Source organism: Mustelus asterias, chromosome 5, assembly GCF_964213995.1.
Source record: "Mustelus asterias chromosome 5, sMusAst1.hap1.1, whole genome shotgun sequence".
NCBI classification, from domain to species: domain Eukaryota; kingdom Metazoa; phylum Chordata; class Chondrichthyes; order Carcharhiniformes; family Triakidae; genus Mustelus; species Mustelus asterias.
In genome coordinates, this window is record NC_135805.1 from 18,978,690 (window position 1) to 18,992,048 (window position 13,359).

General features: G+C 46.8%; 1 protein-coding gene across 2 annotated transcripts in view; it reads left to right on the forward strand.

Annotated features, from left to right (window-relative positions):
* Nucleotides 1-13,359, forward strand: part of daam2 (dishevelled associated activator of morphogenesis 2) — a 355,177-nt gene that overhangs the window by 128,473 nt on the left and 213,345 nt on the right. For both annotated transcript variants that reach the window (XM_078212233.1, XM_078212234.1), the window contains exon 2: nucleotides 9,779-9,984. In XM_078212233.1, coding sequence (XP_078068359.1) covers nucleotides 9,814-9,984 — 171 coding nt within the window. In that variant the 5' untranslated portion in view covers nucleotides 9,779-9,813. The remainder of the gene's footprint in view (nucleotides 1-9,778; nucleotides 9,985-13,359) is intronic.

Genomic DNA, 13,359 nt, shown 5'->3' on the forward strand with positions numbered 1-13,359 from the left:
TCAGGTGGAGAAGGTAGTGAATAAGGCATATGGCATGCTTGCCTTAATAGGATGGGGCATAGAGTATAAAAGTTGGGGTCAGATGTTGCAGTTGTATAGAACGTTGGTTCGGCTGCATTTGGAATACTGCGCCCAGTTCTGGTCGCCACACTACCAGAAGGACGTGGAGGCTTTAGAGAGAGTGCAGAGGAGGTTTACCAGGATGTTGCTTAGTTATGAGGAGAGATTGGGTAAACTGGGGTTGTTCTCACTGGAAAGACGGAGGATGAGGGCTGACCTAATAGAGGTGTATAAAATTATGAAAGGCATAGATAGGGTGAACGGTGGGAAGCTTTTTCCCAGATCGGTGGTGACGTTCACGAGGGGTCATAGGTTCAAGGTGAGGCGGGGGGAGGTTTAAAACGGATATCAGAAGGACGCATTTTACACAGAGGGTGGTGGGGGCCTGGAATGCGCTGCCGGGCAAGGTGGTGGAGGCGGACACACAGGGAACGTTTAAGACTTATCTAGATAGCCACATGAATGGAGTGGGAATGGAGGGATACAAAAGAATGGTCCAGTTTGGACCAGGGAGCGGCATGGGCTTGGAGGGCCGAAGGGCTTGTTCCTGTGCTGTATTGTTCTTTGTTCTTTTGTTCAGTGGTTAGCACTGCTGCCTCACAGTGCTAGGGACCCAGGTTCAATTCCTGGCTTGGGTCACTGTCTCAGCGGAGTTTGCATATTCTCCCTGTGTCTGCGAGGGTTTCCTCCGGGTGCTCCAGTTCCTCCCACAGTTTCGAAAGAAGTGCTGGTTAGGTGCATCGGCCATGCTAAATTCTCCCTCAGTGTACCCGAACAGGCACCGGAGTGTGGTAACTCAGGGATTTTCACAGTAACTTCATTGCAGTGTTAATGTAAGCTGACTTGTGACACTAATAAATAAACTTTAAATTTGACTAATCATTGTAATTAGTCTCTTAACATCTGAGCAATGAGTCTGTGACAGAACCAGTCAGAAGATGAATGAAACTCCCGCAGTGAAGAGATTCAGAGACTCTGGGTTCAAAGTCACTTTTTATCTCTCAAGCCTGCTGCACAGTGGTTAGCAATGTTGCCTCACAGTGCCATGGACCCGGGTTCAAATTCAGCCTTGGGTGACTGTGTGGAGTTTGCATGTTCTCCCCATGTCTGCGTGGGTTTCCTCCAGGTGCTCCGGTTTCCTCCCACAGACTGAAAGATATGCGGGTTAGGTGTCAGGGCGATCAGCAGGGTAAATGCGTGGGGTTACGAGGATGGGGCCTGGGTGGGATTGTGGTCAGTGCAGGCTCGATGGGCCAAATGGCCTCCTTCTGCATTGTAGGGATTCTATGACTCTATGAATGAAGAATGATTGTTTGAGTGAGCTATCGAGAGGGTGTTCAAGGCAGTGCAACAATACTCCCAACTGAATGTTGTACCTTCAGTGAATCATAGAATCATTGAATCCTACAGTTCAGAAGGAGGCCATTTGACCCATCGAGCCTGCACCGACCACAATCCCACCCAGCCCCTATCCCCATACATTTACCCTAGCTAGTCCCCCTGACACTAAGGGATAATTTAGCATGCTGCTATCACACTTTTGAATGGACCTACCACACATTAAGTTGATCTTTCTCTACACCCTAGCTGTGACTGTAACACAACATTCTGCACTCTCTCCTTTCCTTCTCTATGAACGGTATGTTTTGTCTGTATAGCGCACAAGAAATAATACTTTTCTCTGTATATATATATGTGACAATAATAAATCAAATCAAATAAAATAAATCCACACATCTTTGGAGTGTGGGAGGAAACCAGAGCACCTGGAGGGAACTCATGCAGACACGGGGAGAACGTGCAGACCGCACACAGACAGTGACCCGAGGCCGGAATTGAACCAGGGTCCTTGGTGCTGTGAGGCAGCAGCGCTAACCACTGCGCCACTGTGCTGCCCTTCATGAGAGGCAGCAAAGCAATGTGAAGGGAGAGCGGAGAGTGGACTTGTGAAATGTAGCCAGGGGATTTTCAATGGATTCCCGAGTTTCAGAGTTCAGAATCAGCCAAGCACTGTAGCTGTGCTAATAATATTTTACATAGGGATTAATTTTTAAATCCTCAGCACTGACTGTGCCATGAATCTGCTCTATTATTTCTGCCAGAAACACCACACATCCGGCGTGAAACTGAGGCACTAATTGTGGTCTCCATTCTTGTCTGGCAGCCAAGGGTAAATTTAAATGTGTAACACAAATATTTTTTTTAACAATTCATCTCAAGTGACTGAGCAGAAAATCCCCTCTCGTGATTCATCCTCTGAGACATGTTCTTGTGCCGGGCTGTGACAGCCCATGTGGTTCCGAGGGATTGGGACCTCGGAGATGTTTTCAAGTTTAAGTTTATTTATTAGTGTCACAAGCAGGCTTACATTTACACTGCAATGAAGTTAGTGTGAAAATCCCCCCATCGCCACAGTCCGGCGCCTGTTCAGATACACTGAGGGAGAATTTAGCACGGCCAATGCACCTAACCAACAAATCTTTGGACTGTGGGAGGAAACCGGGACATCCGGATGAAACCCTTGCCTCGGGTGACTGTCTGTGTGGAGTTTGCACGTTCTCCCCGTGTCCGCGTGGGTGGTGCTCCAGTTTCCTCCCACAGTCCAAAGATGTGCAGGTAGATTGGCCATGCTAAATTGCCGCATGGTATCCAAAGATGCGCAGGTTCGGTAGATTGGCCTGTCCTGGAAGGCCTCCTCCAGGCACCTAAACTGACCCCTGTCGCCTGCAGGAACCCCGGAGGCTGGATAGAAAATCTCAATGGCCTTCCTTCAATTGGCTTTAATTGGCTTTCAATGAGCCTGATTGGCTGCCCTGCACCTGGGGGCAGTTAGCGCTGCTGCCCCCTAGTGGGATGGAGGTGAACTGACATGCCGGCTTGGGTGGGCAATTGTGTGCCCTCCCCTGCCTCCAATCCTGGCCCCAGCGCGGACCAAATAACCCAACCCTTGGCTGTCAGAAAGTGAAAAGGGTTCGCTAATGTTCAGGAATATCAGCCCTCAAGTCAGGGAGCATTCATGGACATAACGGCAAAATACTGCGGATGCTGGAATCTGAAACAAAAACAGAAAATGCTGGAGAAACTCAGCAGGTCTGACAGCGTCTGGGAGAGGGAACATTTTGAGTCTGGATGATAAACATTGGCTCTATTCTCTCTCCACAGACGCTGTCAGACCTGCTGAGTTTCTCCAGCATTTTCTGTTTTTGTGTGTGCATTCACAGACTCTTGACTTTACTGCTTAATATCTTGTGACGAGGTATCCTGTGGCTTCTTGAATGACTCAGAAGTTCACAATTCACGTGGAGCCTTGCAAATAAAAATTCTCGACAAGACAGCGGATTGTTGGATGCAGTATCCTCGCTGACGTACATTGTACTTGAGAAAGGGTATACTGGCACTGGACGGGGTGCAGAGGAGATTCCCTGGGTTGATTCTGGAGTTGAGAGGGTGGCTTATGAGGAGAGACTGAGTAGACTGGGGCTATACTCATTGGAATTCAGAAGAATGAGGGGAGATCGTCTAGAAACATATAAGATTATGAAGAGAATAGATAAGATAGAAGCAGGGAAGTTGTTTCCACTGGCAGGTGAAACTAGAACTAGGGGGCATGGCCTCAAAATAAGGGGAAGCAGATTTAGGACTGAGTTGAGGAGGAACTTCTTCACCCAAAGGGTTGTGAATCTGTGGAATTCCCTGCCCAGTGAAGCAGTTGAGGCTACCTCATTGAATGTTTTTAAGGCAAGGATAGATAAATTTTTGAACAGTAAAGGAATTAAGGGTTATGGTGAGCGGGCGGGTAAGTGGAGCTGAGTCCACAAAAAGGTCAGCCATGATCTTATTGAATGGCGGAGCAGGCTCGAGGGGCCAGATGGCCTACTCCTGCTCCTAGTTCTTATGTTCTCATGTCCTGAGAGGCAGCACTGAGAGATTAATGATGCTCTAGGAGCTAAGTGAAGGAAATATTTTCACTCAGCATGAACATACCTTGAAACAATAAGGGGCAATTTATTATGCCAATCCACCTAACCCACATATCTTTGGACTGTGGGAGGAAACTGGAGCATCTGGAGGAAACCCAAGCAGACACGGGGAGAACATGCAAACTCCACACAGACAGTGACCCAAGCCGGGTATTGAACCCGGGTCTGTGAGGCAGCAGTGCTAACCACTTGATTCCTGCTGGTGGAGATTTTTAAATTTTATTTATTAGTATCACAAGTAGGCTCACATTAACACTGCAATGAAGTTACTGTGAAAATCCCCTAGTCGCCACACTCCGGTGCCTGTCCGGGTACACAGAGAGAGAATTAAACATGGTTAATGCACCCTAACCAGCACGTCTTTTGGAAAAGTTATTAGTGACAATAAGGGTGAGGAAAAACTGGCCATTATTTGGGTCTGGGGACTGAAACGTCACCGAAATCTGCAAAATCTCAGTGCTTTTCAACTGTGTAAATGGGGAAGGCCCCCACTGATAACTGGACTGGGGTCTGTCACAGACCAACGGACGATGCATAGAAAAGCACAACCTATTTGGCATCACCTGGTTTAACAAGAACAAGAGAAGCCTTTGTGAAATGATTGTTGTTGTCTCTGTGCTGCCACCTCCACCAGCGCCTTAGCCACTGTTTGTGCAGACCAGCTGTGGGATGCTTTGGCCTTTGCTGTTTGCCTTTGGACAGTTCCTGGCAGCTCTTGATTGTACCAATGGGGGGTTTTGTCTCAGCTGTGAAGCTAGGACAGAGAGTCAGCTTTCTCTATTGTTGGAGCAGAGATTCTGGCTGTGACGGTGCCACCCTTGTTTCTGTACTGCAGAGACTCTGCTCCCCCCCACGCCCCCCCGCAACCAAATTAATCTGCAGCCTAGCAAGCTGGAGTTAGGACAGTGCTTGAAGCGACAGTGACAAGGCCGCATGTCATTCACATGTTTTAAAGTAAAAGTAATGTAAAAAAATAAAGTTTATTTATTAGTCACAAGTAAGTCTTACATTAACATTGCAATAAAATTACTGTGAAATTCCCTAGTCGCCGCACTCCTGTTGGGGTACATTCAGGGAGAATTTAGCATGGTCAATGCACCTAACCAGCACGTCTTTCGGACTGTGGGAGGAAACCGGAGCACCCGGAGGAAACCCACGCAGACACGGGGAGAATGTGTAAACTCCACACAGACAGTGACCCAAGCCGGGAATCGAACCAGGTCCCTGGCGCTGTGAGGCAGCAGTGCTACCCACTGTGCCACCGTGCCGTCCATCAGTAATACTGGCGGTTCCAACACGCTGTCACTTCTTTTAGAGAAGGAAGCAGCATTCTGCAGTCTGAGAAAGGCAACCAAACCGAAGTCTTGCATCCTTCAAATGGCTTTGGTGGACCTCATCCCAGCTCTCAGTTTGACACCTTATAAAGGCAAGGCTATTTCAGGGGGCGAAGTAAAGTTCACCATTTCTCTCTTTATTCTTTCATGGGACATGGGCGTCATTGACAAGGCCTGCATTTATTGTCCATCCCTGAATAGACCTTGAACTGAGCTAGATTATTTGGAAACATAGAAACATAGAAGATAGGAGCAGGAGGAGGCCATTCGGCCCTTCGAACCTGCTCCGCCATTCATTTCGATCATGGCTGATCGTCCAACTCAATAGCCTAATCCTGCTTTCTCCCCATAACCTTTGACCCCGTTTGCCCCAAGTGCTACATCCAGCCGCCTCTTGAATACATTTAATGTTTTGATGTCAACTACTTCCTGTGGTAATGAATCCCACAGGCTCACCACTCTTTGGGTGAAGAGATGTCTCCTCACCTCCGTCCTAAATGGTCTACCCTGAATCCTCAGACTGTGACCCCTGGTTCTGGACTCCCCCACCATTGGGAACATCCTCCCTGCATCTACCCTGTCTAGTCCTGTTAGAATTTTATAAGTTTCTATGAGATCCCCCTTCATTCGTCTGAACTCCAGCGAAAACAGTCTTAACCTAGTCAATCTCTCCTCATACATCAGTCCCGCCATCCCTGGAATCAGCCTGGTAAACCTTCACTGCAACCTTCGCTTTCAACATGTCCAAAATGTTGACTTAACTTGCCACACTGATGTGGAAACACGTAACCACATGTTTTGAACTTACGGCAATGTAGCATTCACATATAATTCCTGCAGTCTAGACCTTTCATTGAGGCCTGATTGTTTTTTAAAAATTCATTCATGGGACATGGGCGTCGCTGGCTGGCCACCATTTATTGCCCATCCCTCGTTGCCCAAGGAGAGTCAACCACATTGCTATTGCTTTGGAGTCACATGTAGGCCAGACCAAGTAAGGATGGTAGGTTTCTTTCCCTAAAGGACATTAGTGAACCAGATAGGTTTTCCCGACAACGGTTTCATAGTCATCAGTAGATTCTTAATTAGAGATTTTTTAAAATTGAATTCAAATTCCACCATCTGCCGTGGTAGGATTTGAACCCGGGTCCCCAGAACATTTGCTGAGTTTCTGGATTAATAATCTAGCGATAATACCACAAGGACATCCCCTCCCTGTGCAATTTTCTCTTTCCAGATGACAAGATACTTCCCTTTAACAGAGAGAGTGCCGTCGCTGTGCTTGGCAGTGGGAGATGGCTGTAGTAATGCCTCAGCAGTATTTTGGCAGCATTAGTGCACCTGATTCCTTTGGACGATTAGAAGGTGCTGGAAGAGCTGAAATGTGACCATCTGGTCTCTTGGCAGCTTTGTATTTGTGCATGTTACAAAGGGAGATGATAGCGGTTGGAACTGTGCCTCCGACACCCTTGATTATAGTTCACTGCTACCAGTCCACGAGTGAGTTGCCATTTCACCATCCCTTCAATCATCCTTTTTGGTGCCTGCTTTCAGTTTCAAAGTGGAAAATGTTTACAGAACAGCAATTATACAACTCCTCCTGCCAGACACAGGGGGGAGAAAAGCTCCTTTTTTCATTTCAGCTCCACTGAATGAGGAAGGATTGGTTCAGTGTTGACAGAAAACCTGACTGCATCACCACACATAGAGTCATAGAGGTTTACCACATGGATACAGACCCTTTGGCCCAACTGGTCCATGCCGCCCTTTTTTAAAACCCCTAAGCAAGTCCTAATTGCCCGCATTTGGCCCATATCCCTCTCCCCATCGTACCCATGTAACTGTCTAAATGCTTTTTAAAAGACACAATTGTACCCGCCTCTACTACTACCTCTGGCAGCTTGTTCCAGACACTCTCACCACTGGACACTTTTGTATCTCTCCTCTCTCACCTTAAACCTATGCCCTCTAGTTTTAGACTCCCCTACCTTTGGGAAAAGATGTCGACTATCTGGCTGGTCTACGCTCCTCTATTTTATAGACCTCTATAAGATCACCCCTATATATCTGTGGGGCTCCTCGTGCACACTTGTTTTTTAATCTTCACAGCAACATTAGGAACTGGAGGATGTCCTTCTGCCCCCTCAGACATGTCCTTCCATTCACAAAAATCATGACTGATCCACTCTGAGCTCTATTTACCCACCTTTGTTGGTGGCACAGTGGGGCGGCATGGTGGCACGGTGATTAGCACTGCTGCCTCACAGTGCCAGGGACCCGGGTTTGATTCCCGGCTTGTGTCACTGTCTGTGTGGAGTTTGCACGTTCACCCCATGTCTGTATGGGTTTCCTCCGGGTGCTCCGGTTTCCTCCTACAGTCCGAAAGTTGTGCTGGTTAGGTGTATTGGTCCATGCTAAATTCTCCCTCAGTGTACACAAACAGGCGCCAGAGTGTGGCGACTAGCGGATTTTCACAGTAACTTCATTGCAGTGTTAATGTAAGCCTACTTGTGACACTAATAAATAAATTTAAACTTAGACTTGAGAATCACCTATCATAAATCTACCTAATTCTTCACCCAATCTGCAATCCTTTCAAACTCATGGCAAAGTTCTGGAAGACTGGAGGGTGGCTAATGTTGTTCCGTTGTTTAAGAAGGATAGCAAAAACAAGCCAGGGAATTACAGGCCAGTGAACCTGACATTGGTGGTGGGTAAGTTGCTGGAGGGGCTTCTGAGGGACAGGATCGACCAACCTTTGGATCCTCAAGGTCTGATTAGGGATAGTCAGCATGGCTTTGTGCGTGGGAAGCCTTGTCTGACAAATCTTTTGGAGTTTTTTGAGGAGGTAACCAAGAGAGTGGATGTGGGTAGGGCAGTAGATATCGTTTATATGGACTTTAGCAAGGCGTTTGACATGGTCCTGCTTGGTAGGTTAGTCTGGAAGGTTAGGTCGCATGGGATCCAGGGAGAGCTTACTAATTGGATTCAAAATTGGTTCCATGATAGAAAACAGAGGGCGATGGCCAATGGTTGTTTCTCGGACTGGAGGCCAGTGAGTGGTGTGTCTTGGGGTTAATTTTGGGACCCTTGTTCTCCGTTATTTATATAAATGATTAGGATGTGAATGTACAAGGCCAAGGTTAATAAGTTTGGGTCTGATACTAAATTAGGAGGTATCATTGATATCTGATGACAAATGGTCATGTGGACTCGAAACGTCAGCTCTTTTCTCTCCTTACAGATGCTGCCAGACCTGCTGAGATTTTCCAGCATTTTCTCTTTTGGTTACTTTTAGTTTTGTTCGTTCTTGGGGTATGGACATCTTCTTGCGCCATTGGTAACAGTTTGAGAGTTTGCTCGATCAATGCAGTGTAACACTCAATCACACTGGTGTGGGACAGGAATCACATAAAGGCCAGACCAGGCAAGGAAAGCAGATTCTATTCCTTAAGAGACATTAGTGAGCCATTTACATTTTCACAATCATCTTTCCAGCCACTTTTCCTGATACTATTTTTCATTTCCAGATTTTAAAACTGAATTCAGATTCTTAAACTGCAAAGGATAGAAGTTGAACTCATGTTCTGTAGATCACTGGCCCAATTGCGTAACATGGTATCACCGTATCAGTTTGTTTTTTTATATATTCGTTCATCGGCTGTGGGCGTCACCGGCTGGGCCAGCATTTATTGCCCATCCCTGAGGGTAGTTAGGTGCTGTTGCTCTGGAGTCACGTAGAATCATAGAATCCCTACAGTGCAGGAGGAGGCCATTTGGCCCATCGAGCCTGCACCGACAACAATCCCACCTATCCCCATAACCCCACATATTTACCCCGCCAATCCTTCTGACATCCCCCTAACACTAAGGAGCAATTTAGCACGGCCAATCATCCTAACCCGCACATTTTTGGAAGTGTGAGGAAACCGGAGCACCCGGAGGAAACCCACGCAGACACGGGGAGAACATGTAAACTCCACATAGACAGTCACCCAACCCAGGCCTCTGGCGCTGTGAGGCAACAGTGCTAACCACTGTGCCACCGTGCCATCCTGTAAGCCAGACAATGCAATAAGGGCAGATTTCCTTCACTGAAGAGAATTGCTGAACCAGATGGGTTTTTATGACAATTATCATCAGTATACCTTTAATTCCAAATTTGTATTGAATTCTAATTTCCACCATCTGCCTTGGTGGGATTCGAACCCGGGTCACTCGAGTTTCACCCTGGGTTTGTGGATTACTAGTCCAGTGACAATACCACAATGCCATTTCCTTCCCTTGCATGTCTAAGTCAAGGTTGCCTTCTCTTAGGAACACCCTTTAGACAAATTTAGATTGCAGACGTTGCCAAGTGCATGGCATTTATTCACTACTCCTGTTTTCTATCCTTTTTGACAGATCATGAACTATAGCTAGCACGACAGACGGTGACAATGGCGCCACGCAAGAGGAACAGGCATGTATTTGGATTCCTTTGTTGCTTCCAGAGCAGTGATCACCCAGAGATCACATTCAAGGACAGCAGTGTGCCGTTACAGCTCCTGGAATTCTCCCTTCCAATCCCGCCCGCCGATGAACTCAACGCCCGGTTTGCAGAACTCGTTGTAAGTGGAATTGAGTTGTGAATGAAGGAACGACCTCGGCTGCTATGTTTGTCCTCCTAGGCCCCAGGCTTGGGAGGTGCTGTTGAAGAAGCCTTGATGGGGCTTCTGTACTAGTTCCTGTGAATAGTGTTATGACAATAAGTGTTAAGTGTTTACAATAAGTGTCTTACTGTGTTTACCCCAGTCCAACGCCGGCATCTCCACATAGTGTTACGATGCAGAGGTTTTTCCCCTTTAAGACATAACGTTTCCCAAAGTGGAATGCCTCACTTTGTAATCTGTTAAAAGTGGGTGGGAAGATGTGAATTGTCCTTCAGTAACATTTAGTGGTTAACTAACAGAAATACCTGACACTTTAACGTGAACATTTAACAATTATTTCTTTAACTAACAGGGAACTTTAACTAAACAAGTGACATACCGAATAAAATAAGGTTCTATTGGAATGTTGTTCAAATAGCTACAATATCCATTCATCAATCAAAAATATAATGATAGAAGTACGTCACTTTCAAAAAATACAACCAGGTTTTGTGGCTTTCGGAAACTTTTGGAGTTATTCTGTGGATTTCCCACGGTTTGTGAGTTCTTCTTCTGAGATGTACGAGGCAAATATTTTACACAGAGAGTGGTGGGTGCCTGGAATTCGTTGCCGGGGGGAGGTAGTGGAAGCGGATACGGTAGTGACTTTTAAGGGGCGTCTTGACAAGTACATGAATAGGATGGGAATAGAGGGATATGGTCCCCGGAAGGGCAGGGGATTTTAGTTAAGTCGGGCAGCATGATCGGTGCAGGCTTGGAGGGCCGAAGGGCCTGTTCCTGTGCTGCAATTTTGTTCTTTGTTCTTTGGGTACCTCTCGCTGGTGAGATGATATGTTCTCTGAAGAGATATATACAGCTGACAGAGAGGAGAGCTCCTCCCTCCCTCTCAACTTGAGAGATGGCAGTTGTTAAATCCCACTTTTCCCCCTAACGTTCGCTTTTATACCCGTGATGAACTATCAATTTTCCTACAATGGGATTGGTCTGCTGCTGTCAACAACATCAAATTCAAATCTTATAGGTTCTTGGGAGCTGAGTGCTTGCTTTAAATTTATTGGGCAAAATTCAAACATTCAAATGTCTAAAGCCTGTTACCAAGGCAACCCTGTTGTCTGGCCTTGGATTTGTATACAAATGTTTCAGTCTGGGACTTTGGATGTACTTTGCATTTTAAACCTCCAAGCACTGAAACAAAACCAGCTATTAAAGGGACCATGCAATGTTTTGTCCTTCTAGCATTTTCCTGCCGGTGGAAGGTGGCACGTTGTTTGCGAGCGGCGGGATTCTCTGGTCCCGCCGCAGACACCACCCCACGCTGGCGGGAAACCCGTGGGTGGGGGTGCGTTGCTGGCAGGTCTGGAGAATCCTACCAGTGTGAACGGCCAGAGAATTCCGGCCTATGTGTTTTCAAGAAGCAGTGAGATGTAGCACTTGGGGCCGAAGGGGATCAAAGGAAATGGGGGGAAGGCGGGATCGGGCTATTGAGTTGGATGATCAGCCATGACCGTAATGAATGGTGGAGCAGGCTTGAAGGACCGAATGGACCTCCTCCTGCTCCTATTTACTATGTTTCCATGAGCCAAGGAAGGCAACATTAAGATAGGTGACCAAAAGCTTGGTCAATGAGGTAGATTTAGAGGTACATTGTTGGAGCTAAAAAGATATTCGGACACAGCATTTGCGAGTGATGGATCCTTTATTGCCTTCTTATCGATAAGGAGAGGAGAATTGAAGAATTCCCATGGCTTCTTCAGTCTGCTCTGCTCAAGTGTGTACAGTCAGCCTTTTTTATAGGACACAACTTCTGGTGAAGAAAATTGTTTCTAGTCACGCACACCAGTAAATTAGTTACATATGATACAAAGAGGCAGGCCCGAGACAATAGCTGTTTAATTACGTCCTATTGGTAATGTCATAACCTTTAGTGGTGGATGGATGGAATGTCCGTTCAAACAATGGTCATTTAATCATGTCATTATTATAGTTTCGGCGCTGCTAGCAAGGACATTCAGCTGTGTCCTATTGATAGATATAGCGAAACATCCCCTTTGTCCGAGCTGACTATTTCATGTATATGCAGAGACAGCCAGTCTGCAGTGCAGGATGCTGCTACTGATGTGCTAATCTTCCTGGCCAAACCCCTGCTGAATTCAGTTCTCCTCCCCCACAACATCCCAACAGAGGAGTTAATGAGAGATAGAGAGAGAGAGACAGAGGGATGGTGGTGAAGCAGCTCAGAGAGGGAAATCCGGAGGTTAGCACCCAGACAGCTGATGGCATCGCCCCCAATAGTGGAGCAAAGATAATTGGAAATGCACGAGGTACAAGATTGGAAGACTGCGGATTTCACGGCGGGGCTGGAGGGTTGGTGCAGGTCGTGGAGGTACGGAGAAGGGTGAGGCCATGGAGGTTTTTGAACATGATAATCAGAATTTTAACTTTGAGACGTTGATGGGTCCCAAACCAATGTAAGTCTGTGAGGATGGGGTGAATGGAAGTCTTTGTGCAAGTTAAGATATGGGCAGCAGAGTTCTTCAGGTTTACGCATGTAGTGACCCACAAATCTACCATCACCATGCCCCCGACTCACCAACCCCAGCAACACACCACACCCCCCCCCCCCCCAACCCCTATCCCCCCCCCAAACCTCCTGCTTGCTGTCTTTCGAAGTCAATGTGTTTGTTGATGGAATCAGCTCCCTGACTGCCTGGCGTGAGCAGAAGGTTCTGGAACACTGACACTGTGTGTAGCTCCACATGCCAGAACTCGACAACAAGTGGAAACAGACAGCCCTGAAGGTCGAAGGTCAGTCCTCTCAATGGATTGTGGAAAAGAAAAGCCCCTTTCTTCCTTTCAGAATCAAAGCTGTCAGATGACACGGACGCAGCATCGTCGAAGATTCATTTTCCAAAGGGGAAAGAAAGGGGAAAATTCACCACATCTTTTCTGAAGATGGTGACTCACACTGGGTCACAGTTCCATTGACAGACCCCCAGCTGAGGAACTGGTCTTGTGAATTCAGACGGTGGCATTAGTCTGTACTTTCATTGACTCTCGTTTGAGCAAAGGCCTCAATTATAATATTCTTTATGACTTCTAATGACAGATACATGAATAGGATGGGAATAGAGAGATATGGTCCCGGAAGGGCAGGGGGTGTTAGTTCAGATGGGCAGTATGGTCAGTGCAGGCTTGCAGGGCCAAAGGGCCTTTCCTGTGCTGAAATTTTGTTTGTTCTTTGCTCTTTGTCCTGGTTGTGGACCAAGTGCTGGAAAATGGAATTAGAATAGATAGGTGCAGATACGATGGACTGAAGGGGCTTTTTCTCTGCTG